General features: G+C 41.0%; 2 protein-coding genes across 4 annotated transcripts in view; both read left to right on the top strand.

Annotated features, from left to right (window-relative positions):
• Positions 1-285: 285 nt before the first annotated feature.
• Positions 286-8,894, top strand: seh1l (SEH1-like (S. cerevisiae)). Of its 2 annotated transcripts, none has more exons than XM_040013249.1 (9): positions 286-497; positions 933-983; positions 1,100-1,246; positions 1,330-1,541; positions 2,186-2,284; positions 4,606-4,746; positions 4,913-5,067; positions 6,650-6,803; positions 8,597-8,894. In XM_040013249.1, exons 1-9 carry the CDS (start codon positions 387-389, stop codon positions 8,772-8,774), a joined length of 1,248 nt encoding a protein of 415 aa, XP_039869183.1. In that variant the 5' UTR covers positions 286-386; the 3' UTR covers positions 8,775-8,894. The 2 variants fall into 2 exon arrangements, with proteins under 2 accessions (XP_039869183.1, XP_039869184.1); XM_040013250.1 differs by having other exon boundaries at positions 288-497; positions 8,134-8,715.
• Positions 8,895-10,102: 1,208 nt separating this feature from the next.
• Positions 10,103-24,580, top strand: part of cep192 (centrosomal protein 192) — a 32,321-nt gene continuing 17,843 nt past the window's right edge. The window contains exons 1-23 of one of the 2 annotated variants that reach the window (XM_040013248.1): positions 10,103-10,184; positions 10,834-11,078; positions 11,399-11,509; positions 11,965-12,122; positions 12,531-12,592; positions 12,935-13,085; positions 13,216-13,331; positions 13,465-13,554; positions 13,796-13,948; positions 14,101-14,251; positions 14,431-14,651; positions 15,509-15,631; positions 16,325-16,480; positions 16,648-16,918; positions 17,017-17,166; positions 17,274-17,338; positions 21,805-22,023; positions 22,258-22,399; positions 22,517-22,599; positions 22,712-22,999; positions 23,164-23,848; positions 23,993-24,098; positions 24,343-24,499. In XM_040013248.1, coding sequence (XP_039869182.1) covers positions 10,906-11,078; positions 11,399-11,509; positions 11,965-12,122; positions 12,531-12,592; positions 12,935-13,085; positions 13,216-13,331; positions 13,465-13,554; positions 13,796-13,948; positions 14,101-14,251; positions 14,431-14,651; positions 15,509-15,631; positions 16,325-16,480; positions 16,648-16,918; positions 17,017-17,166; positions 17,274-17,338; positions 21,805-22,023; positions 22,258-22,399; positions 22,517-22,599; positions 22,712-22,999; positions 23,164-23,848; positions 23,993-24,098; positions 24,343-24,499 — 3,831 coding nt within the window. In that variant the 5' untranslated portion in view covers positions 10,103-10,184; positions 10,834-10,905. The other variant, XM_040013247.1, reaches the window with a different exon arrangement.

Here is a 24,580-nt window from a genome sequence, read left to right as displayed (position 1 = left end):
ACTTTTAGTAATAAAGTTAGCGAAGAAAAAAACTGTCAGTTGGATCAAACCTGGCAACCGTGCAAGAGGTAACTTTGACAGTATTACAGTACATACTATATTTATTTTGGCAGTTGTGTATTAATAAACCTATTAATCTGTCTGTTCAAAGTAACTCTGGCTGTAGCACTTTTTCACCGAATAGCTTTCGTTATATTTTATCTTCTTATAAAGAACCCCAAAGTCGCATTGAGCTGCTTAAAATTTGTGTGCATGCGCCGCCGTGTGGTCAATAGCTTGTACTACACACAATCACATTACCGCCAAATAAACACAGCACAAGTAGACACATGACAGGCCTGCCAGCTAATCGTCCCAGCTAGAGTTGCCGGTACATAGTTGTTATCATGTTTGTTGCGCGTAGTATCGCGGCAGATCATAAAGATCTAATTCATGACGTATCGTATGATTTTCACGGCCGGAGGATGGCGACTTGCTCCAGCGACCAAAGTGTCAAGGTGAGCTGTACATCATAGTTTGCTAATGTTAGCATTAGCCGTTACAGCTAGCAGGATAGCCTTGCCCACATTACCGACACTCTCACCTTACATACTGAAATTACTGACTCGTTTTCCTGCAGTCGTTGACAGACGTGGCATGAGGTTGTTTGAGAAATCTTCCGCTGTTTCTTACACTCGAGGGAAATTATCTCAGTTTAATATGCTAGTCTGTTAGCTCTGGTGCTTGTAGCACACGAGCTAGGCTGGCCACAGATAAGTTCTACAGCATAGTAGTGTAGTTAAGCACTGCAGTTTTCCGACAGAGCTATCGATGTAGTGTTTATTATGTGACGACATAATAAAGGACGTACATACAAATGTCAGTGCAAAACCGGTGATAATTGTGCACAGACACGTGAGGAGTATTCAAGGTTGTGATTTTATTCCACTCAGGTCTGGGACAAAAGTGAGAACGGAGAGTGGCACTGCACAGCCAGCTGGAAGGTAAACCACCATAATTTCCTTTTCTTTTTTAGTTATTACTTTATGTTTTTGAGTATGAACACAGCATGAAATTCAAAGTATCGATGGAGTTAATAGATGAATGCTGTTATGTGCAGACACACAGTGGATCAGTGTGGCGAGTGACCTGGGCGCATCCAGAGTTTGGACAGGTTCTAGCTTCTTGCTCCTTTGACAGAACAGCTGCTGTTTGGGAGGAGATCGTAGGAGAGTCCAATGACAAGCAGAGAGGACTGAGCCACTGGGTTAGTACACTTGCATTACATTTCCCATTTAACATAACTGTTTGTTAGATTTCACCTGAGTGTTTCATGTTGGGCTTTTTTAGATTAAGAGAACCACGCTAGTGGACAGTAGAACGTCAGTGACCGATGTGAAGTTTGCTCCTAAACACATGGGTCTTATGCTGACCACCTGCTCTGCGGACGGGGTGGTGAGGATCTACGAGGCTCCCGATGTGATGAACCTGAGTCAGTGGTCCCTGCAGCATGAGATCTCCTGCAAGCTCAGCTGCAGCTGCATCTCGTGGAACCCCTCCAGGTTAGACTGCCGGTTTACTTTGTGTAAGGAACCAAGATGAGATTCAAATGTAGAGAGCAGCTGTAGTGCTTTTATATTATTTGCTTGCATATGTTAGAACAGCGGTACCCAACCCCGGGCCTCGGACCAGTACCGGTCCGTGAGTCGTTTGGTACCGGGCCGCGAGAGTTGAGACTCAGGTGTGAAATGTATGGCTTTCAGGGTTTTTATCGGTTTTCAGCGTTATTTTGTTATCGTTTTTATCATTAACTCGGTTTTCCTGGGTCTTTTCACGTGTGTTATTAATAAATCTTCTTTTTTTCGGTACCAGTACTAGTTTTATTTTGTTGTATTTATCTGCGACACCTTAAAGGCCGGTCCGTGAAAATAATGTTGGGTATAAACCGGTCCGTCGTGCAAAAAAGGTTGGGGACCGCTGTGTTAGAACACATTTTCAGTTATTGTGCTTATGAAATAACACAATTACTACCGCTAATTCTTTCAATAAAACAGCTTACAGCTAAACTTAATGTGACTTATAGACATGCAGGTATGACAACATCATGAATAATGCTATGCAAGTATCACTTGACTTTTTCATGTGTATGTAACACCATGCTGATAACAGTCTGCTGGTGTAACTACGCGTTGTTTCCTACCAACAGCTCACGTGCCCATCCTCCCATGTTTGCTGTGGGGAGTGACGACAGCAACGTAACATACGGTGGGAAGGTTCAGATCTACGAGTACAACGAAAACACACGGTGGGTATTCATTATGAGGTTTCAAGAAGAAAATAAAAGACAGATCTGAATGTTTGAAAATGTTTTGGAAAAATTCTGTAAAGATGAGATGAAAAATACTCAAAGGATAAATTCAAATGGTTTATTATTTAGATAAGTTGGAAAAAAAAGTTAAGCAAGCAAGTAAATGAAGAAACAAGGTAAAACGAAGTAATAATGAAAAAAGTTAAACAAGTAAATGAAAAAACAAGGTAGAGGAGAGAAAACCCCAACAATCCCCTCTGAGCAAGCACTTGGCGACAGTGGGGAGGAAAAACTGCCTTTAAACGGGCAGGAACCTCCGGCAGAACCAGGCTCAGGAGGGGACAGTCAACTGCCGGGACTGGTTGGGGGGGTTAACAGAGGTGGAGCAAGACGAGGCTACATCAGGTGAGGAAGCAGTAGCGTCTCTCCTCCGGAACAAGTGGAACCATTTTTTCTTTTTTTTTCATGCACTTTTCCACGAGCGCTTTTTTTCTCCAGAATGAGATTTCTCAACTCATCAATTGTTTCTGTGTTTTGCTTTTCAAGTTTCTTACATCTTTGTTCCACCTCTTCTAATGTTGCTTGTTGTTCTTCAAGCTTGTCTTGGAGTTGTTTGGATGTTGCCTCCTGTATCAGCTTGTCCTTGTGTATGTCTGCATTTCTCTGTTGCACTTCTTTGTGCTTGTCTTCCAGCTGCTCGTTTCTTTTCTGGATTTCTTGGAGCGTGAGCTGCAGGTCTTCATGTATTTTGTCTTGTTGTTGTTTTTGTGCCTGCATTTGAGTGTTTTCACGCTTCAAGTTATTATATTCCACCAAAATCCCCTTAACGAGCTCTGAGTTGTTTCTCGCATTTTGCTCGATCCTTTGCTGCATCTGTGAGCAGCGTTTCTCCAGTTTGTCCTTTTCTTCTTCCGCTTTAGTTGCTTTGTCCTCCAGCTGATTACAAAACTCTTGCAGTTTTAGATTTTTAGACTCAAAGTCCTGGACGATACGCTTTCCTTCTTTCAGTCTTTCTTGTTGTTGCTCTTTCTGTTGAAGAAGGTCTTTATTTTGGCGCAGTGTTTCATCCAGGCTTTCTTTCAGCATTTGGTATTTTTCCTGCATGCTCTTCAGTTTGTGCTGCATGTCTCTTTGCTTTTTGTCCTGCTCTTCCTTCTGTTGGAGGAATTCTTTCTTTTCTTCCACAGCTTCATGGAGCTGTCTTTGGAGGAGCTGATTCCTTCGCTCCATGTATTGGAGATCCCACTGTATCTTATCAGTCATCGTTTTCTTGTCTTGGAGCTGGTTGGTCATTTCTTTTAGTTCTGCACTCTTTTGCTTGTTTTCTTTAATGAGGTGCACAATCTGCTCTCGGGTCTGGGCAAACTTGATTCCCCAGCCCTCATTAATAATTTTTATGTCCGGCTGGCGCTGTTGTCTGTCTTCCAGCTCTTTATTTTGGGCTTCCATTCGTCTACACTTGTCCTCCAGTTGAAGTTTCTCTTCTTCAATTTGTTGCATTTTTTCTGGAGGAAAATTGGCCGGCCACGCCAGGAAGGAGAGGCGGCGTAATCTTTTTGAATTGGTTGTTTTTTGTTTTGTTTTTTTGGAAACATGTTGGAGTTTCAATACGATGATTTTGAAAAGCTTTCCAAATGTTTCTGTGGTGAACGTTTGTAGGCTGCAAACACAGATGCTGCTGAAACGAACTAAAACTTGCTGTTTCTCACCCCTACTTAAGGAAAAAGGGGTGCTTAACTAGTTAAAAAGAACAAAAAAACAAACAAACATCTGTCTCCTATTTTTTGTCACACAGGAAAGAAGCTTCAATATCTGATGAGAAGACATTCATTTGTTGGTGTTTGTGGTGTTTGGTGCAGTTTTCTTGTTTTCTGGGTTGTTGTTTATTTACAGTGGAGATGAAGATCTCTAACAAGTTGATTTGTTCACATTTGCACATCTTAATTTTTAAGAGGAATGTGATTTTTGAGTTTGTGCACTATATGCATGTAAGGCAACAGTTTCCTTTTTCACTATTTTTGTGTGCTGCATTTTTCTCTTTTAACAAAAGGGAAACAAAAGACATTTAAGTCGACCTAAGATGATTTGTTTAAATTTTTACAAGGTCTTACTGAGGTGATGCAAAGTGAAACATGCTTTCTTCTTTTTTGGTAATGTGCTGGAAAAGCTTGAAAATTGACCTTGAATGTGATTTAAAACGTGCTTGAATTTGACCCTGAAAAATGTGTATGAACCCTGTTATTAGTGATGCACTAACCATTGCATTATGAAGACATACCAAAATAAATGACAGATTTTAATATTTATCTGTTTAAAAGGAAATATGCCAAAGCAGAGACACTCATGACGGTCACTGATGCGGTTCATGACATCGCGTTTGCTCCAAACCTGGGAAGATCTTTCCACGTGCTCGCCATTGCAACAAAAGATGTTCGAATATTTAAGCTAGTTCCAATGAGGTGAGTGTTTGCACTCTGTCTTATGGAAGGCCACAATGCACAGAAACTGGTGGAGTCACACAAATACTGCACTGAAGCCCTGCATGCAGTTCCTGAGCAGATGTTCTCTTTTTAAGATAATGCAAAATAAATATTCAATTTCCTGTTTCATGTGTGCTCCTGACAGGAAGGAGAGCACGTCCACAGGACCCACCAAATTTGAGGTGCAGATTGTGGCTCAGTTTGACAACCATAACTCCCAGGTGTGGCGTGTTAGCTGGAATATCACCAGCACCCTGCTGGCCTCCTCTGGGGATGATGGCTGTGTGCGCCTCTGGAAAGGTGAGGGGGCTCTTAACAACTGCTTGTTTGTCTTCCTTTTACTTCAGTGACAACTTTAATAAAAGCTGTTTAATGTGGCTGTTCAGTGAATAGTATTTTTCACTGGGCATTGAATGACTTTTGTTCACTCATAGTTGGCATTGGTCATTTCCAGAATAAAGGATTTGTTGGTTCAACTGTGTAAAGAAAGCTGACATTTTTGCACAGGTTTGATGAGAACCAGGTTTTTTTTTCTCTACTGTCCGAGGTGCAAATACCTACTTGTGAATACATGTTGTAATCAGGTTAACCACTGTGTCTGTTTTCAGAGTATTGATTCCAGACTTATACTGGCAACCATTATGTCCTCCAGTTAGGAAACCTTTGCCCTCCTACCAAGCTTCAGGCTTTGTAGCTGTGTAGCAGCAGTTGCTGCTATTAATACTAGGAATATTGATTTAGTCATAGGTTAAATTGTGCAGTTATTCAAGTCATTCCACACCAGATCATTTGGAAGTGGTCCATAAGTTTATATGAAGTTGCTTCTTGTTTGAAAAATATTGGATAGATGGGATGCTGTAGTGTCTGTAATGTGTCTGGGCATTACCTGGATGTTTGATCTACCTTGATCCATAGTTGGGTCTTATTCAGGTGTGTCTATATACTGGTAAATGGACTGATACTTGTATAGCATCTTTCTACTTGGTTTATAACTCAAAGTGCTTCACCAAAACACACATTCATACAGTGCTTCTATCTTTTTTTCCAACATCTGCATACACACTCACACTCCTGAGTATTCAGCCTGGTGGAGTCAGGGAACGATTATTTTATTTTTTTATTTGGTTTTAGAAACCAATTTTAAAAGATCTTAACAGTTTGTTTGCGCTGTAGCAGACTTTGTTTCTATACTCATAACCAAGCATCCTGACTGAGCTTACCTCTTTGTTTGTGTGATGCAGTTTGTATCAGCAGCAGGAAAAACCATAGCTTCTCTTTTCCAGGTTAAAAAAATTCATTTTATTTTGTTACGAAATGCATGTCTTAAAAGTTGGGCTAAATAGAAGTGTCAATTTTTACAAACTCTGTGCATATAGTACATCTGTTGATACGCAAGTATAGTCACAGAGTTAGCAGTCTGTCAGCATTAAAGAATTTACCTCTGCTTTGTTCTCCACGTCCTGCTCTCCTTTACTGAGAAATATGTTTTTGAAGCTGTTAAGTGCTACCTCCGAGTCCATGTCTGTTAAATGGTGTTTGTTGCTGAGCCAGCATTACACACTGGTTTTGTGATAGTTTTTACACTGACACAGATATGGGAGGGCTTCAAAAATCTGAAAGGAATGAGCTCAAAGTGCTAAAGCTGATAAATCCCTTCACAATAAATGGTTGTGCAGTAAAGTTGTTCATAGCAACAAGTAGTTTATCAAATGATTTGTGTGCTTCAGCAAAATGCACTGGTCTGGAGGAACACCAGATATTCAAGTGGAGAAAAGAGCCCCACTTGAATATCCTATGACGGTGAAAAGTTCAGCTGTCAGATTGTCCCCCTTCTCCTTTGTGTACGAAATAAATGCCGACTTTTCCTTCTGTCTCTGTGCAGCTAACTACATGGACAACTGGAAGTGCACCGGCATCCTGAAGGGAGATGGAAGCCCACTTACAGGTTCATCCGGTCAGCCCTCAGCCATGAGTACTGTGCTGGGTTCCTCTGTTCAGTCTTCCCAGAATGCGCTGAACGGGATGTCTGCAGGAAGGTAGGTGGCGTGGCACGTCTGACGCCACTCACCCAGCCCTGCCCAAGCCAGTCAGAACTGACAACTTTGGTTTTTTTTTAACGCCTCACCCTGACTGGGAGTACAGCTGCTTACTGACAAGCGTGTTGGACTCGCACTGATCCCGTGCTGCACTCATGCAAAGAGCTTGGCTTCTGGTTTTCACCACACAGGTTATCTACATTGTGCCTGTGGAGCCGGATGTGTTGTGGTGGTGACTTCCTCTCAATTTATACTGATGCATGTAATAAGAATGGTTCCACTTTGCACCGTGAGTGCAAGGACTAACTGTTTTCTTAATATATAAAAGGAAAATAAATGTGTTTGTATGAGTTTGATACGTGGCCGTTCTTTCAATTTCTAGAGCTATTTTGGGATACAGAACAGAAACATTGTGCTACTAGGTTGTATTCTGTAAATGAATTTGATCAGCTTCAGTCAAAAGTCTCAACATTTGACATCATGATTAAACTGAAGCGGAGCAGGAATTTTGTGATCATTAGGTTCTGAGCCGATAGCAAATGCCAGTCTTTTGACTGTTTTTGTTATTTATTCCTCCCATTAGTTCTGCCTGGACTTTTTAACCAACACAAAATGAATATCAGCTGCTGATGTTGATAAGTACCATCTTATATTAACAGACATGCTGATATCACCTGATACAGGCATTTGGCTAATATATGAATGCATCCTGAATATTTTCTCCTTATTTTTCTCTTTTGGATTTGAATGTATCCTTGAACAAGTAGTGCCAAACTCTTTGCTGAGCAGAAAGGACAGCTTGAATGAGCCGTATTAACAGAGTGTAAACACACACACAGAACGAGTGTGAATACAGCCACTGCGAGCCTTGAATGGAGCGATAACACATTCCTCTTTTTATACAAATGAAATGTATCCACACCTGTTATTACTTCCTATTGAAACCATATTTGGTCTGCTGGCTCAGCAGCTGTTCTTGTTTTTAGCCTTCATTGTTCCCCCCTCATTCGCACATGAAGCACCAGGAAAATTTGAACGATAAATAAATTGTGTCTAAGCTCAGAGTGTGGCTGTATTTATGTTCAACTCCACCATAACCTCAGACCTAACAAAAATTTGTACATACGTGTTTTTGACTCAACTGGTCAACTTTTGACTCAACCCCTCTAACCCGAGTAACACAATATCTGTGTATTGTAAGCCAGTTAACTCAGTTCAGTTGAATTTAGGCGTTTGCAGAGCGGCGTGTGGAGTTTTTCATGTATCAGAAACAAGTGTGAAGTGAGCTTTGTTTGAAGTAATGTGCTGTTGTACTGCTTATTGCATGCAGGATTGGCAAGAGAGCTCCCTTTGCTCCTCCCCTGCGGCAGCTGACCTCTCCAAAGATATACCAGCCACCCGCATATTACTAATGTGTCTTGTGCATCAGTTCCCACTTGCCCATATTTAAAATGTAAGACTCTGTAACACATTTCACAAATGGATACTTGGGTATTACTGATTGAAACTTTCATTTTTGGCAACAAATCTGGCATGAACCTTGCAAAACATTGATTCCTTTCTTTTTGTGCTTAAACCTTTTTTTTTTTTTTTTTTTTCTTTTTTTTTTAAATGCCACTGTCTTCCCTCTTACCTTTTTAGTGTCTGGACCAAACATGCATCCTTCTCCTTTTAATTTCTCTTTTTTTGCTTCCTTTTATTTGTTCACCCTCTGTGTATTCCCTTTGTTGTCTTTTCTTTCCGTCCACGTATTTGCCGTCTTTGTCTCCTCCTCCTTCTTTTTCTTACTTCAGGTATTTCTTTCCTCCTCTGGACCCCCCTAGAGCGGGTATTGTGTATGGTCACCTGCTGCCTCCTTCCTCCCTAATAGAGCACTGTGATACTGAGCCCATTCAGCCTCAGCAGCAGCCTCTTCCCCACAGGCTGTCCTCCAGGGCACTGCTGCCCTTACCAGAAGCTGAAGGGCAATGATTTTTTTTTTCTCTTCCTCTGTGTGTTTTAGTTAAATAAGACAGGGTATCATTTTTGAAATAGTTTTGGATGAAAAAGAAAATTTCCTTTCATTTCTAATAAAGATTTTTTTTCACTTTTCTAAAGGTTTGTTTTTTTTCCCCTCTGCATATTATTAAAGAAAACCTTTGGAAGATCTAATGCGTTGGTACAGAGAGTCATTTAAATAATGTATATGGTATTGTGTGAATAATAAACTCAGCATTTTTAAACTAAGCTGATTTTTTTTGTTGTTGGGAGGGGGGCGCGCAATCATCGGGTATGGTTGGCTGGTAAATTGGAAAACTTCAGTCAGTTGTGTCTGAAAGGGGGACATGTTTGTCTTTCTGCTTATGGAAGTCTATAATTAGAATGGGTGGAAGTAAGACTCAGAAATAAATGATATAAAGGGGGTGTTATTTTTGACTGCTTCTCCTTTACAATCAAAGAAGAAGAAAGGCATAGTCATTCCACATGATTGACTGGAAATAATATGATGGTCATCTTGGGCCAGGAAGTTTTAAAAAAATCTTTTTAAAAGCTCTTGAATCTATGTTTGTCCTAGCCATTTATAAAACTTGGTGATACCTGGTAGCTCTTGGACACTGATGTGTTTCTTTAGGGCCTAACCATTAGTTGCATATTGCGTTATATAACCTTTTCCTTTTTAGTGTGAACAGCTGTCTTTTGGCTGTGCTATACATTTCCTTGGCGTTATTTGTGAAGGATCACATGTCAGCAAGGGGCTATTCTCCTGCCAATGTCGCTCCAAAATTAGGCAAAACTGACAATATATGCCATTAGTATTTTCACAGAGGGTTAACATTGACAGGGAGGACAACATTTCATATCGTGGCACTCCTAATAAACGGAACGCATGGGATGTGGGATGACAACTCTTTCAGCAGTCAGCTGTTTGCGACCCTCGGTACTCTTGCAGCTGTTTGGCAGGACATACGATACAAGAAAATCCTCACTTGGCCATTAACGACTTGTGTGACACGCTTTGCTTAATAACTGGGCGCTAATTCATAATAAATATAACAACCTATCAACTATTGCAGATAATTTAGTGGTATACGTATTATCAGATAAGTTATGGCTGGAGTTCAAAAGAGCACATTCCGTCTTTCATTCATCTGAGGACAAGCGCTTTACTGATAAATGAATGAGCACTTTTCTTAACCGCCCCAAGCATACAGTCATTGGCCCCAAGCTGCCAAATCCATTGGAATGACATAAATAGTAACCAATCATCATTGGCAATTTCCTCCCTCATAGGTTTTCTGTCCAATCCGCGTCGTCTAAAATTGATTAAGTCCCGCCTTTGTGATATGACGCTCACGCGGGCTTCCTGTGGCTTCTGGGCGCTGTTTGGTCTTACGAACTATTGTACGGTTTGTTTGATATGTCAGATTTTAAGTAATAATGATGAGTCTAAGTTATTTCGAAGTTACATTTGGCATTTGGCTACACTTGGTATCGCATTTGAACCGTTTATAAGGACAAAGTTCGAGTTGGAGAAAAACTATTTATCCCTGGGCCCGCTTACTTCTGGAGTGTTGAATGTGAGTTGAAGTCCGACAAACGTTTATAATTGAATTCCCTTGCTGGAGTATAACAGTCTAAGAAGAAATAATTAGCGAGCAGGTGAAGCTTGATCACTTATATGTGCTGTCTGCAAAATGTCTTCTTACACACTCTAACTTAAAGAACCAAAAACAATGGGGTAGCTTAAATTTGCAACGTGCTGGCGAGTTCCACAGACCCTTTTGTTTTTAGCAAGTAGCCTGTTAGCTTAGAAGTTAGCCCACCTAGTGTAGTTGGCTAGTTAAGTTCTCTTAATTTGTTTATTCAATAGACTTGAACCGTATACCTGCGAAACAACATGTATGATGACGTTCCCCAAAGAAAATACTTAAGTCAATAGTTTTCACGATTGAAAGGTGGTATTAAGAAGCTGATGTTTGCTAAATAAGCACACGAATGGGCACAAGATGTGTTTTACCTGGTCCTTTATTGCTACCGTTCATTTTTCTAGACACCACAGATGGTCATCACCTGAACGGAACCTAAGCCACATTTGGCACTCACCCTGCTCCCTTCAAAAGCAATGGCAGACAGTTTTTACAAACTGGAAGATGAAGCCTTCCCAAGTTTCCTCTGCAAGTCTCTGGACAGCGCCAGTGGCCGCCCCACACTGGGAAATGTGACATTGGGTTCAGGCCCAGGACTGCCGGTGGCTGCCTCTACTGTGGCTAAAATTAGACGCGAATCTGACAACAGGTGGGAGTATGCTGTTGGCTTTGGGCTGATGTGACTTGTTTTAGAAATGCTCTGAGGCTAAAAATAGATCTCAGGTTCTTTGTTTGCAATACAAGGATGGCAGTATTGCAAAAATGCCTGCTAAAAAACAAACAACTGTGTATATTTGTCAATGAAAAGCAGCTCTTTGTGGTCTCTGACATGTTTAACAAAGTTTATAGGTAATATATTAATTCTGGGTGAGCATATAGGTGCTAAATGTAATTAAGGGTGCTGATAATTATTTACAGTTGATTTTTGTGTTAACAAGCTGCTTTTTGCACCATTTGCTCATTTTATAGAGACGATCCCATTGAGGTTTCATACCTGGATGGCAGAGTGCTGCAGCATTCTGGTCTACAGTCATCTGAAGTAGAACAGCCCAAGTTTGCCCTCAGCTTCAAAGATGACATGTGAGTATAGAAATACATGTAGTCCACGCTGCTCATTGTTGCCTGTAAAATCTCTGTTTAAAAAAAACAAACAAACAAAAAACTGTAGTGTGTAATACTGCAGCCAACTTCCAATTGTTGGATCAATAGTCAGGATAGATGTTTTGTAGTTTGAAGGATGAGAAACCAAATACTGAAATGTAGTAACTCTAATCTTTAGTGTCGATTTTACTTGAGGTGTGTACCGTTGTCATCTCTGTGAAAATAAATGCCTTTAAAAAAAAAAAAAAATGTTTCAAATGCAGTGAAGTGGATACACAGCTGTTGTTGTTAGTATGAATTTAATGTTCTACACACACACACACACACACACACACAGTATAAACCTGACTAATAGATAAGTAATTACTTTAACTCTCCTTTGGTGTGTTTTACTAATGTGTTCTGAATTATTTACATCCCTGTCATTGTTACAGGGATAATGCAGATGACTTCATTGCAGCCCATCGTCTTTCAGACAAGCTTTTGAAGATTAATCTGGATGAGAGTACATCCAGAAATCAAGGCTCCATGCTGGGCCTTGGTACTACACAGGCAGGCTCAGTATGTGGCTATCCCACAGAACTTGGAACAGGTAAATTCTTGTGCCCCTGGCTCTATTGACTTTTTCAGGCACACGTTAAGTAATATTTCTGGCTTCATCAGTCTATTTAAGTGACTCCGTTCTCCATTCAGACTTAGCACACAATTTAAAAGTGAGCTATGTACTACTGGAATGTGTACTATGGTTCTTTCTGTTGCTGTTGTGGTAATGCAAAGAACCATGCTAGACGTGAGTTAGGGCCCTTAAATGTAGTTAATAACTTGAGTGTTGTTTGTTCTTATAAATCAACCACTTCATACTGATCTGTTATGTAAGAGTGTTTGCCTAAAGTTGTTTTGTTTTTTGTTTGCTTGAGGCTTTTGGGGGGCAATGTGTACATGCTCATTTGATCCACCTGTACGAAAGTGTTACTGATGAACTTTGTGTCTCTTCTAACAGATCTGTCAACAGGGCTTCTGACATTTGCTCATTTTGGACATAAAGATGTCACAGACAAAAAGGTACCACCTTTCCATACATGCTGATCAGTTTCCTGTTGATTTATATCTGTATGATGTGTCATGAGACTGCTGTCCAAAGATTTGGACTATTTCTTTCCCTACTCATTTTCTGTGTTCTATATTTTCTGTCGTGATGTGCAAAAATACAGAGTTTGACTCACTGTTTAAAAGCCACCATTTCCCTTCTTCTAAACTTTTGAATGTCTTGATATCTAGCTCTTTCTACAATGCAGTATTTTTGTTACAAGTGTTTTGTTTTTGTTTTTTAAATCAAACTCACCTTTTTTATTTGCTAACAAAATTTCTGTAAAGTTGCTTTCATTGCATTTCTCTGTTGTTCAGTCCATACAGGTTCAGGCCTTACCATCTAGAGTTGAAAACAACCAGGTACTGAGGGAAGGAGTGGGCAGTGACCATTTTAGTGACAGCAACTCAAGCTTCCTGGCCAATGAGAAGCTCATGTCTGTGGATAGTATGAATAGCGACCTAACAGGTAAGTCAGACCTTTAAGTCCTTAGAGTCACGCTTTGTACATCGTTCCTATTTCAGTTGGATGAATTTAACACCGAGCAGGTGTGATATTTGTGATTCAGTCACACACATACTTGGTGTTTGGTCACCAGATGATGACATTGATGTAAACAACCTGCCTGATGATGAGCTGGAGCTGTACTTCAATAAGCTGGTCCCTCCTGCTATGCAGAGAGGCAGAGTGGAGGGCCAGGAGATTCCTGCAACTGTAAGGCTCTTTCCGCTCTACTTTGCTGACTTTACTGACTTATACATTTTACTAGCACCACTTTTAAAAGAATGCAAGCTAAAATATTTGTTTCAGAGTTCTCGCTAACACAGTACCGGTATATCTTTCATAGGGAGTGCCAGGTGCTGCTGATGTCCTGTCCAACCCAAGTTCTACAGAGCCTGAACAGTACAGAGATCAATTCCTTGATCAGTCTGATCAGGTGAGCATGTTGATACATTGCTTTGTGACTGTGTACTGATTTCAGCTCAGGCAGAGAATGGTAACTTGTGTTTGAAACTACAGGTCAGTTTAGACAGCTGACCCCAAAAATAAGGGTTTAGCGAGAACCTCGTTTGCTTGACTTTTGGTTTGTTTGTACTTTTCTTAATCATATTTGGGCCAGATATTAAAAGCTGTATGTTTTACTTTCTCTCAATTTAAAAAAAAAAAAAAAAAATCAGGAGGATTTCCAGATGCCCGATGTGCGCCTGGCTGCCACAGGTATGGACTCCTGTCCAGCCAGTGATGAGGACACAGAGGATGAGCTGGAATCTGCAAGAAGGAGCAGTGATGCTGCCAGGACTCGGCTGCTGCCAAGCACATCCAGACAGCTGGTCAGAAATACAAAAAGAAATATTATCGGATATTTTTACATTTACATGTTTTGGTCACCAGTAGATCCACTGTTTTATTTTCAATCAAAGTGAACTGCATTCTCAATATTGTTTTACTTATTGCATGTGTTTTTCTCTGTGTGAATCGACAGGTTGGACAAAGCAACCGTCCCACTTTCAGGCCAGGTCTAGAAGGAGGCAGTTCTGAGGATGAGGCTTCCAGTGGTCGGGGTGGTGCATCCTCATCTGGGATTGGACACAGGCGATCCGCTGAAGGTCAAGTCATCAACCCTCCTGTCACAGGTATAACACCCATCTTTAATGTTTGCTGTGTGTGTCTGTAGTAGTAGTAGTGACAAAACTGTCATACCACAATCCCGTCATATCGTTAAACCAGCAGTAGATTATGTGAAAATGAGAAACAAATTTCCCGAGCGTCTTGTATAACCCACAGTTTTTTGTTTGGTGCTGTGTAACATCAGGAGATGGAGGAGGTGGGGATGGGAGCAGTGGCAGTGAAGAAAGTGGAAACGATGGAGGAGTGTCGACCATGCCTCTTCCAGCAGCAACTAATGTCCAGACCACCTACGATGCCCTGCGTGGGTTGGGGATTGTGGGTAGCAGTGCTGTTGGTGAAGATGAGGACGATAATCTGAACGGTCTTCCAGTACATGGAAGAATCAGCCTTCCCAGACATACAAAGGTACGAATGGGCTCTGTACTCGGTAGTTGGTGGCAAATAATTATTTCTATGTCATGGTTAACATGACTGTGGTTTTAAGACATGAAATGTTTAAGCCCTTAAAAATTTCTGTCATTCCTAAATGTTTGTGTTTTCTTTTTTTAGTTGTCCTTGAAGTAAAAGTGAAAGTTAACACTTAAAACATATCTTGATTGCTTGATTTCAAATTCATATAGTGTTAAGAATGATCCCCTTATACAGATCTTTATGAACCTGGCTTTCTGAAAACAACAGGTTAATTGAATTAAGCTTGTGATAGTTATTACTCCTTAGCTATAAAAGGTTGATGGGGTATTAGTGTCACCCCATCAGGGTGACCTCAAGATCAGAGGTCAAGTTTTCTGAAACTCTTGTGAATAAGATGACTCGATAACGAGGCTATGTTGGACTTTCAAATTGATAACATAGGTGTGTCTACTAGAAATCTCACTGAATCCCACTGACCTTGACCTCAAGGTTAGAGGTCAAGTTTTCTGAAAGGCACCTAGGATTTTCAAATTGATACCATAGGTGCATCTATTAGGAAGCATTGGGGTAGTAGTGGTAAACACCAATATTTTTCTTTTTGTTGTAGAAGTTGTGAAATCTATTTATCAATGCCAAATGTAAGTCTTACCTTTTTGATTGACCATAAAAGCCTTTGCAAAAGCTATGACCAAAAAAAAACCCACATTCATTTGTTCATGAAGTTTACAATTAAGTGTTTCACTGTTTGGACCCCTGATAGATGGAAAATATAACTCTGCCTTGACTGTGTGTGTTTGTTTTTTGTCTTTTTGCTTTAATTTTAAGTAAAAATGTTACTTTTTTATTTTCAGATGGGTGACCGTGTGGGTCCTGTTGGAACAGGAGAGACCAGCTCCTCTCTGGGGATCTCTGGGGCATCTCAGAGGCTTTCTCATGTCAGCTGGAGCAAGGCCCTGGACAGACAGGAGGCACTGGTAAGTACAAGTGCTATATGTAACTGCAGTTGACCAGCTCTTGGTCATTTCAGTCATGCATGGCTATACTTATTATATATTGTGCATACTATGCTGTTACCACTGTAATAGTGTTTTGCACATTTTATCTTATTGTTGAACTGAATTGTTGGTGCTTTCTCCTTGAGTACTTGACACTATATGTCAAGTACTGACAAAGCAAGGATGTTATTTATTAAAATGTACTTGTTTGGTAATTGGAGTAACAGTATTAATATTGCAATATCATGGGACCAGTTTGTATTTGGTTTCTATTTTAGGAAAAAGAAAAAGTAACAAAAGTAGAACATGAGGAAACCTAACAGTAAATTTTAGGTGATTTAATAATCAAAAGATGGGTAACCCCAACAACTGAAATAAAAATATTCAACAGAGCTTTCATTCAATGTTTGGTTTGAGCTCATGCTCAGGATGCTCAGGTATTCAAAAAGTTATGTGTCATCTGATTCTCAAGCACATTAAATTGCTGTTATGAATCCTGTATTTTTACTTCACTTATGACATTTAAATATTGTTTTTTCCGTACACATAACAAATAGTGCTTCACACTAAATGGAGTGATTTGGTAATCAATCAAAACGTTGGAGGTACCAGTAGTTGTAATGAGCTTTAAAGGCTATATTTGCTCATGTTTTTTGTAATTCTGAATGTCAGGATGCCATGGAGAGCACAGACTCTGGGCCTGCAGTTGACAGACTGTTGGACTCTGTCTACCTGAGGAGTGGAGCTGCACTGAGAAGACCTCAAGATTCAACAAACCTTACTGTGTCTCACCTTCAAGGAACCCAAGGGAGCTTCCACCTCTCCCAGGTAAATGGAGGTTAGGGGGTGAAAATCTCTTGTAGACCTGAGTGCCTGTTTAAAGCCAACTGTGCTAGTCCTATTTTTGAGCATTTATATATTTATAACCCTGCAACTTTAACACATTTTGAAATAAAATTACATACAATACATTTTTTTCAATACCTATGCCTCAGGTGCTGGTTCCAGATTGTGATGACAAGAATGACGATGATGATGGAATAGATGAGCTTGATGGTGCCAGGCCCTCCTTGGGCTTAAGAGGAGGACCCTGTGGTGATGTTACTGCTGCTGAGGTTTCAGACAGTACCAGCGAGGATGACAACAATCCCCTCTCCACATCCCTGGAAGCTAAGTATTTCTCCCAGAGCTTCCACCGGGAGCAGGATGATTCAGATGATGGCTGGAACCATTGCCCAGACAACCTAGAGCAGGAATGTCAACGAGGTAGGTGGTTGTTATTCTTGAATAAATACCGAGGCTCAATTATGATGTAAAAATCTGAGACTGATGTAACATGTTAACAACACTGCTGCTCCCCTCAGGTGCCAGTGCCACTCATAATGTAGTGTATCAGAATGAAGAGGGGCAGTGGGTGACAGACCTGGCATATTACTCGTCCTTTGAAAAAGAGGTTGCCGGAAAGGCCTCAGAGAGTGCTGCCCAGTTTGAGACAGAGGATTTTGTTCCTGCAAGTATGGTCCACAACTCTATTATAATATTAGATTTATATACCACACTGTTTCATTTGTATGTAATATACATTGATTGAGTTTTTGGATTATGTTTCCTTCTCTTGCAGGTGACGCTATGGACAAGATAGTGAAGGATCAAGAAGAATTTGAAAAGGAGCACCAGTTCATGCAGGTACATATCACTGCCTCACCAGATTTTTTGCTGGCATATTATTTAGAGCAGTTTGCTGCTGCCATACAATAAAAGAAGGTAACTTGAAGTTTCTGCTGCACTGTTATGAGGTTTCAAGAAGAAAATAAAAGACAGATCTGAATGTTTGAAATTGTTTTGGAAAAATTCTGTAAAGATGAGATGAAAAATACTCAAAGGATAAATTCAAATGGTTTATTTAGATAAGTTGAAAAAAAAGTTAAACAAGCAAGTAAATGAAGAAAAAAGGTAGAGGAGAGAAAACCCCAACAATCCCCTCTGAGCAAGCACTTGGCGACAGTGGGGAGGAAAAACTGCCTTTAAACGGGCAGGAACCTCCGGCAGAACCAGGCTCAGGAGGGGACAGTCAACTGCCGGGACTGGTTGGGGGAGTTAACAGAGGTGGAGCAAGACGAGGCTACATCAGGTGAGGAAGCAGTAGCGTCTCTCCTCCGGAACAAGTGGAACCATTTTTTCTTTTTTTTCATGCACTTTTCCACGAGCGCTTTTTTCTTCTCCAGGATGAGATTTCTCAACTCATCAATTGTTTCTGTGTTTTGCTTTTCAAGTCTCTCACATCTTTGTTCCACCTCTTCTAATGTTGCTTGTTGTTCTTCAAGCTTGTCTTGGAGTTGTTTGGATGTTGCCTCCTGTATCAGCTTGTCCTTGTGCATGTCTGCATTTCTCTGTTGGACCTCTTTGTGCTTGTCTTCCAGCTGCTCGTTTCTTTTCTGGATTTCTTGGAGCGTGAGCTGCAGGTCTTCATGTATTTTGTCTTGTTGTTGTTTTTGTGCCTGCATTTGAGTGTTTTCACGCTTCAAGTTATTATATTCCACCAAAATCCCCTTAACGAGCTCTGAGTTGTTTCTCGCATTTTGCTCGATCCTTTGCTGCATCTGTGAGCAGCGTTTCTCCAGTTTGTCCTTTTCTTCTTCCACTTTAGTTGCTTTGTCCTCCAGCTGATTACAAAACTCTTGCAGTTTTAGATTTTTAGACTCAAAGTCCTGGACGATACGCTTTCCTTCTTTCAGTCTTTCTTGTTGTTGCTCTTTCTGTTGAAGAAGGTCTTTATTTTGGCGCAGTGTTTCATCCAGGCTTTCTTTCAGCATTTGGTATTTTTCCTGCATGCTCTTCAGTTCGTGCTGCATGTCTCTTTGCTTTTTGTCCTGCTCTTCCTTCTGTTGGAGGAATTCTTTCTTTTCTTCCACAGCTTCATGGAGCTGTCTTTGGAGGAGCTGATTCCTTCGCTCCATGTATTGGAGATCCCACTGTATCTTATCAGTCATCGTTTTCTTGTCTTGGAGCTGGTTGGTCATTTCTTTTAGTTCTGCACTCTTTTGCCTGTTTTCTTTAATGAGGTGCACAAACTGCTCTCAGGTCTGGGCAAACTTGATTCCCCAGCCCTCATTAATAATGTTTATGTCCGGCTGGCGCTGTTGTCTGTCTTGCAGCTCTTTATTTTGAAGAGTTGAAGTTTCTCTTCTTCAATTTGTTGCATTTTTTTCTGGAGAAGGTAGTTTTCATTCCTACTCTCCTCTAACGCCCTTTGGAAGGATGACACGCCATTTGGGGAAATTGGCCGGCCACGCCAGGAAGGAGAGGCGGCGTAATCTTTTTGAATTGGTTGTTCTTTTTTCTTGGAAACATGTTGGAGTTTCAATACGATGACTTTGTTTCTGTGGTGAACGTTTGTAGGCTGCAAACACAGATGCTGCTAAAACGATCTAAAACTTGCTGTTTCTCACCCCAACTTAAGGAAACTCATCAAAGGACCTAAGATTCTTAAGATCTCCCTATGACATCATCACTCCCTAAGCCAATGAGATTGTCACAAGACATTTTGGAATGGCTCCAGAGCCGCAGGTTGCCGACCCCTGATCTAAAGGGTATAACAAAAAGGGGGAGCTTCCTGCTCGAAAATGAAATGTCCCCACTGGGCGATCGTGGCTCAAGAGTTAGGAGTTCGCCTTGTAATCGGAAGGCTGCCGATTCGAGTCCCGGCTTGGACAGTCTCGGTCGTTGTGTCCTTGGGCAAGACACTTCACCCGTTGCCTACTGGTGGTGGTCAGAGGGCCCGGTGGCGCCAGTATCCGGCAGCCTCGCCTCTGTCAGTGCGCCCCAGGGTGGCTGTGGCTACAATGTAGCTGCCATCACCAGTGTGTGAATGTGTGTGTGAATGGGTGGATGACTGAACGTGTAAAGCACTTTGGGGCTCTTAGGGACTAAGTAAAGCGCTATACAAATACAGGCCATTTACCATTTTTCTGGGCGTGGGTGCTTAACTAGTTAAAAAGAACAAAAAAACAAACAAACATCTGTCTCCTATTTTTTTTTATGTCACACAGGAAAGAAGCTTCAATATCTGATGAGAAGACATTAATTTGTTGGGGTTTGTGGTGTTTGGTGCAGTTTTCTTGTTTTCTGGGTTGTTGTTTATTTACAGTGGAGATGAAGATCTCTAACAAGTTGATTTGTTCACATTTGCACATCTTAATTTTTAAGAGGAATGTGTTTTTTGAGTTTGTGCACTATATGCATGTAAGGCAACCGTTTCCTTTTTCACTATTTTTGTGTGCTGCATTTTTCTCTTTTAACAAAAGGGGGACAAAAGACATTTAAGTCGACCTAAGATGATTTGTTTAAATTTTTACAAGGTCTTACTGAGGTGATGCAAAGTGAAACATGCTTTCTTCTTTTTTGGTAATGTGCTGGAAAAGCTTGAAAATTGACCTTGAATGTGCTTAACCCTTGGACGCACACGTGGGGTCAAAAATGACTCCACGGGTTGTTTTTCTTCAAAATCTTTAAAATGAAAAGTTGTAATATAGTCATATTCCAGGTATTCCTCATAAAATATGTTTGTAAAATGAGGCCATTTGCATTTTTATTTATTTTTTCATTAATTAAAAAAAAAATGCAGTTTTTTGTATCACTACCCCACTCTTCCACAAGTGGGTCAAAAATGACCCCAGGCAGTTCCTATGGAGTCTTCTATGAAACTTTCATTCTTAACAACTCTGACTGTCCCACTTATACTTCTGATGGATCAGGAATTAATTTTTACACAGTAACATACACGATTTGTAGTCAGGGCTGCACATAAGTGGTCTGCAGGTGCGCATTCGCTGTCAAAATAAAAGTATTCCCAGAAATTCCGAGAATATGCACTTCTTTTGCGGTGGAGGAACACCAAAGTAATTGCTTACGGAGCTTGCTTTTCCGACATCTTTAAGAGTTCTGAACAAATGTCTGTCCTCCTCCAGAACATTTTATGTATGCAAACGCGCGTTCCAACTTCTTATCTGGTCTTTTATTTTGACAGCGAATGCGCACCTGCGGACCATTTATGCGCAGCCCTGTTTATAGTTTTCTGTGCATTTCAAACATTGTACTTTCTGATGTTTTTTTTTTTTTTATTTTTAAATATCTAAAGTACCATGGCTGCTATGAGGCCAGCTAGGATCCCTGTGGACCTTGCCCTACAAATGATTCAGGACAGATGGCATGACGAGCCCATCAGAGGCATTGACTCAGAATCTGACATCTCAGATATAGAGGACCCAGACTATTGTACCCCCCACTGAACAAGGCCAGTCGGACACAGAGGAGTCCTCTTAAGAGTCCTCTGAAGAGGAAATGGATATTGAGTCTAACTGAATGAGCCCCTCTTACTGCTCTAGCCACAATATTCTGAATTAGACGGCCAGGGCTTGCACCTGGGTTTAGTACTGTCTCCCCAATAGATGCATGGAAGATGTTCATGTCTGATAATATAACAGAAGAGGTGCTGACATGCACAAACATGGACACGAAGAGTAGCCACAGAAAGGGGAAAAGAGTGGAAAAATGTAATCAAACATAACCACTACAAGGCCACTATGTCAATTCAAAGATTTGAAGATATTCGCCCGTCTTGCACTTTGATGACAAGAGGACCAGAACCTACTGACTGAAAACAAACCACATGGCAGCTTTCCGCTACATATGGGGCCCGTTCCTGGTCAACTGCAGGCAGAAATTCATCCTCAGTGATTGTGTTACAGTGGATGAACAACTTGTGCCTTTCAGAAGGAAGACCCAGCTTCTGCAGTATAGGCCGAGCAAGCATACAAAAGTGATACAAAAACTCCAATTTCTTAAAATTAATGAAAAAATAAATAAAAATGCAAAGGGCCTCATGTCACAAACATGTTTTATGAGGAATACCTCAAATATGAGAATGTTACAACTCTTTGTTTTAAAGATTTTGAAGAATAACAGCCGAGTTTATAGCAAAATGCACTGATTTTATTTGGGGTCATTTTTGACCCCACTCGTGGAAGAGTGTAGGTATTGGTAGGTTGTGCATCCAAGGGTTAAAAAGTGCTTGAATTTGACCCTGAAAAATGTGTATGAACCCTGTGTTTTGGTGTAAAGAATGGTCTCTGGTGGTGTAATGTATCATTCAGGAGGAACAGATCGAACCAGCCAGCAGCAACGGCACCTTTCACAGCGACTCGTCCTGGAAATTGCCCTTCAACAGCCACGTCCTAATGAGGGCCTCCCAGGTCTCATCAGAATTTTTGCAAGGAGATGAAAGCTATCTGCGACTTTCTTTTGGGCAGTTTTTTGGACAGCGTTCTGAAGCTCTCGGCTGTTTGGGAAGCTCCAGTGATTTAGTTAAAAGGGTCAGTAAAAGCTACTTTGAAATTTAAAATTGTTCTTTTCTCCAACTCAACAAAGTTGGGTGACTACTAAGACTGCATAAAGGTGGGCATGGCAGGACAGATGCAGCTGCCAAAGAGTTTTTTGTTTGTTTGAAAATTCCACAAATTCTGAGAGGAAGAGAAGAAATTGCAAAAAGTGTGAAATTATTAAAAAGCTTTTTTTTTTTTTTTTTTTTTTTTTGTTTGTTCCTCTAGCCATCCTTTGGCTACATCATTACCTCTCCAGAAAAAAGGGAGCCATTTGCCTTGATTCACCCTTCAGAGTTCTCAAATAGAGATGGCTCTCCTTCCAGTGACACCATGGATCTCAGTGAAGCAGACAAAACTCTCAACCCAGGTGTGTTTGTAGCATCGCTGTTGCTGGAGCATTATTTTAAAAGCTTATAGAATAGAACAATCTTTTGTGTGTTTTGTTCATTTTTGTGCTTCTCTGCTTACACTCATCTTCTTGCAGAGGAACTAGATAAAACTCTTGAAGCTCCAGGTGAAAGGATGTCACCAAAAGGGACCACTGATGTAGACTCTTGTAAAAAGGAGGTATGTAGATTCCCCCCCCCCCCCCCCCCCTTTTTTTTTAAATTTTTTTTTTAAATGATATTTTAAAGATTACATGCACAGTTTTATGACATAAAATCACTTTCCTCTTTAGGAAAATGGCATTAGAGCTGCACATCCAGACAGCAGTGATAGCCCCAGTTCTGATTCAAGCTTGGCTAATCAGAGCTATGCGCTCCCTGACAATAACAGCAGTCCACTGATGCTTAGTATCAGTACAATTGCTTCAGCCATTGCGGATGCATCCATCAGTAACGACCCATCACAGCTGGCTGCCATGATCATGGAGCTGTCCAAGAAGAGTAGGGCGAGGAATCATGCAGAGTCTGCAAAAGCGGGACCTGCTGGCAGCAGCACTGAGGAACCTACCTCAGCTCTGCATGTAAGCATTGAGTGTTTATTTAACAATATGTTTAAGTGTCTTAGTTATATCTATGACTTGTAGTTCAGATTAAGGAATGGTTAAGGTTCTAAACATGTTCTTTCAGTGTTTAACTTAAAAAAAGAAAATGGAAACATTGAAACACTGTTTTGGTCTCTATCTAGATCCTCCCTGAGCCCGATCAGAGTGGCATTCTAGACACACTGCAGAGAAGCACGTGTGTAGGAGAGATGAGTGGCTTTGATATGGAGAAATACTTGAAAAAGGTTGATGTTTCTGGCAGCAGTGATTCCTTGGGGGCTCACACCACCCTTGAATTGAGCAGCTGGGCTAACAATCTCAGCAGCTCTCAGAGGAACCCTCAGGCAGGACATCCTGAAAAATGGGGGATGGAGAAAGACATCAGGAGAGAGTCAACGATCGCGCCCGCCAGCTCTATCCCTCAACCGTCACTGAGCTCTGCCAGGAGATCTGTGGGCTCTTCCACACACAAACCTCCTACAGACACAGTGTTATCTCATGCTGCTTCCTCAGCCACTACCTGTGCTTCATTAGGTGGAATCAAGCCAGCAGAAGTGAACATACAAGCATCCAACGGTAGCCCTTCTAAAACCCCACACAAAACTAATAAAAGCTCTGCTGCTTCACCTGGCTTGCCCAGAACCTCCCCTGGCTGGATGAAAGGGCAGTCAGTCCTCCCTTGCCATAAAGGTTCCTCTCCCGTGACGCAGAAGCATGTGGACACATCCAGAAATTGTGAGAGACCACCACCCAGGAATATCGCTGCTGCTTCGGCCCCACTGGAGAAGCATGTTGGAAATGTTCAGTCTTCTGTAGACCCTACATCTGGTGCGTGTAATCCACAAAAACAAACATGACTAATGTACTTGGTACCATAAAAGCATTGGTCTCCACCATAATGTTGATTATTGGTAAGGATTGCTGCAGTTGGAATATTTACAAGATTTTTTTTTTCTGCTTCTGGCCGAAAAGGTTTTTCTGAGCAGTGTATGGAGGAGACTCAGTGTAACTTCAGACCATCCACTTCTCCTCTTACCCACTCCTCTCCAAGTCAGACCTCTGTTCCCAGTGCAGATGGGTATTGTGTCACACATTGTTTCTATAAAATGAATGCTTTTAATGTTTGTTGTTGTTTGGTAATGCTGTTAGCATGACCTCATTTTAAATTTAGCTCAAGTCTTCAAATGTCTACCCTGTTCTCTTGTATGTCATTCATCTTTTTATTATTTAGTCAAAACTCATCACTACTGACACTTAATAGATGTCTTTATTACTAGCCGTTATTCATTTGTTACTTTATCCATGTTGTCTTGCCTTCCCAGTATGTTGTCACCACCTTCATCTGCCGGACGTCTGGCAAACAGACATCCTGGTTACGACCTTTCTCCTCAGGGTAACTGCTCCAGCCCTAGTCTCAGCAGACTCACCTACATCTCACTGAATGATGGCACTGTTGTACCTACACCCGAGAAACCAAAGGTACACCATGAAAAAGTCAATTGTGCCTGACTTGGGTTGTAACAGCATTGAAAATTTGATCCAGCTTAAATACATGAAATG

This window comes from Simochromis diagramma, unplaced genomic scaffold, assembly GCF_900408965.1.
Source record: "Simochromis diagramma unplaced genomic scaffold, fSimDia1.1 OVJJ01000618.1, whole genome shotgun sequence".
In the NCBI taxonomy this organism is placed as follows: Eukaryota; Metazoa; Chordata; class Actinopteri; order Cichliformes; family Cichlidae; genus Simochromis; species Simochromis diagramma.
This window is presented reverse-complemented; position numbering and strand designations above follow the sequence as displayed.

Bases quoted from the DNA above. Each gene is read 5' to 3' on its own strand.
- seh1l (XM_040013249.1), top strand. From the start codon at position 387: ATGTTTGTTGCGCGTAGTATCGCGGCAGATCATAAAGATCTAATTCAT. The intron at 498-932 runs GTGAGCTGTACA...TATTCCACTCAG, and splicing joins CCAGCGACCAAAGTGTCAAG to GTCTGGGACAAAAGTGAGAA. The intron at 5,068-6,649 runs GTGAGGGGGCTC...GTCTCTGTGCAG, and splicing joins CTGTGTGCGCCTCTGGAAAG to CTAACTACATGGACAACTGG.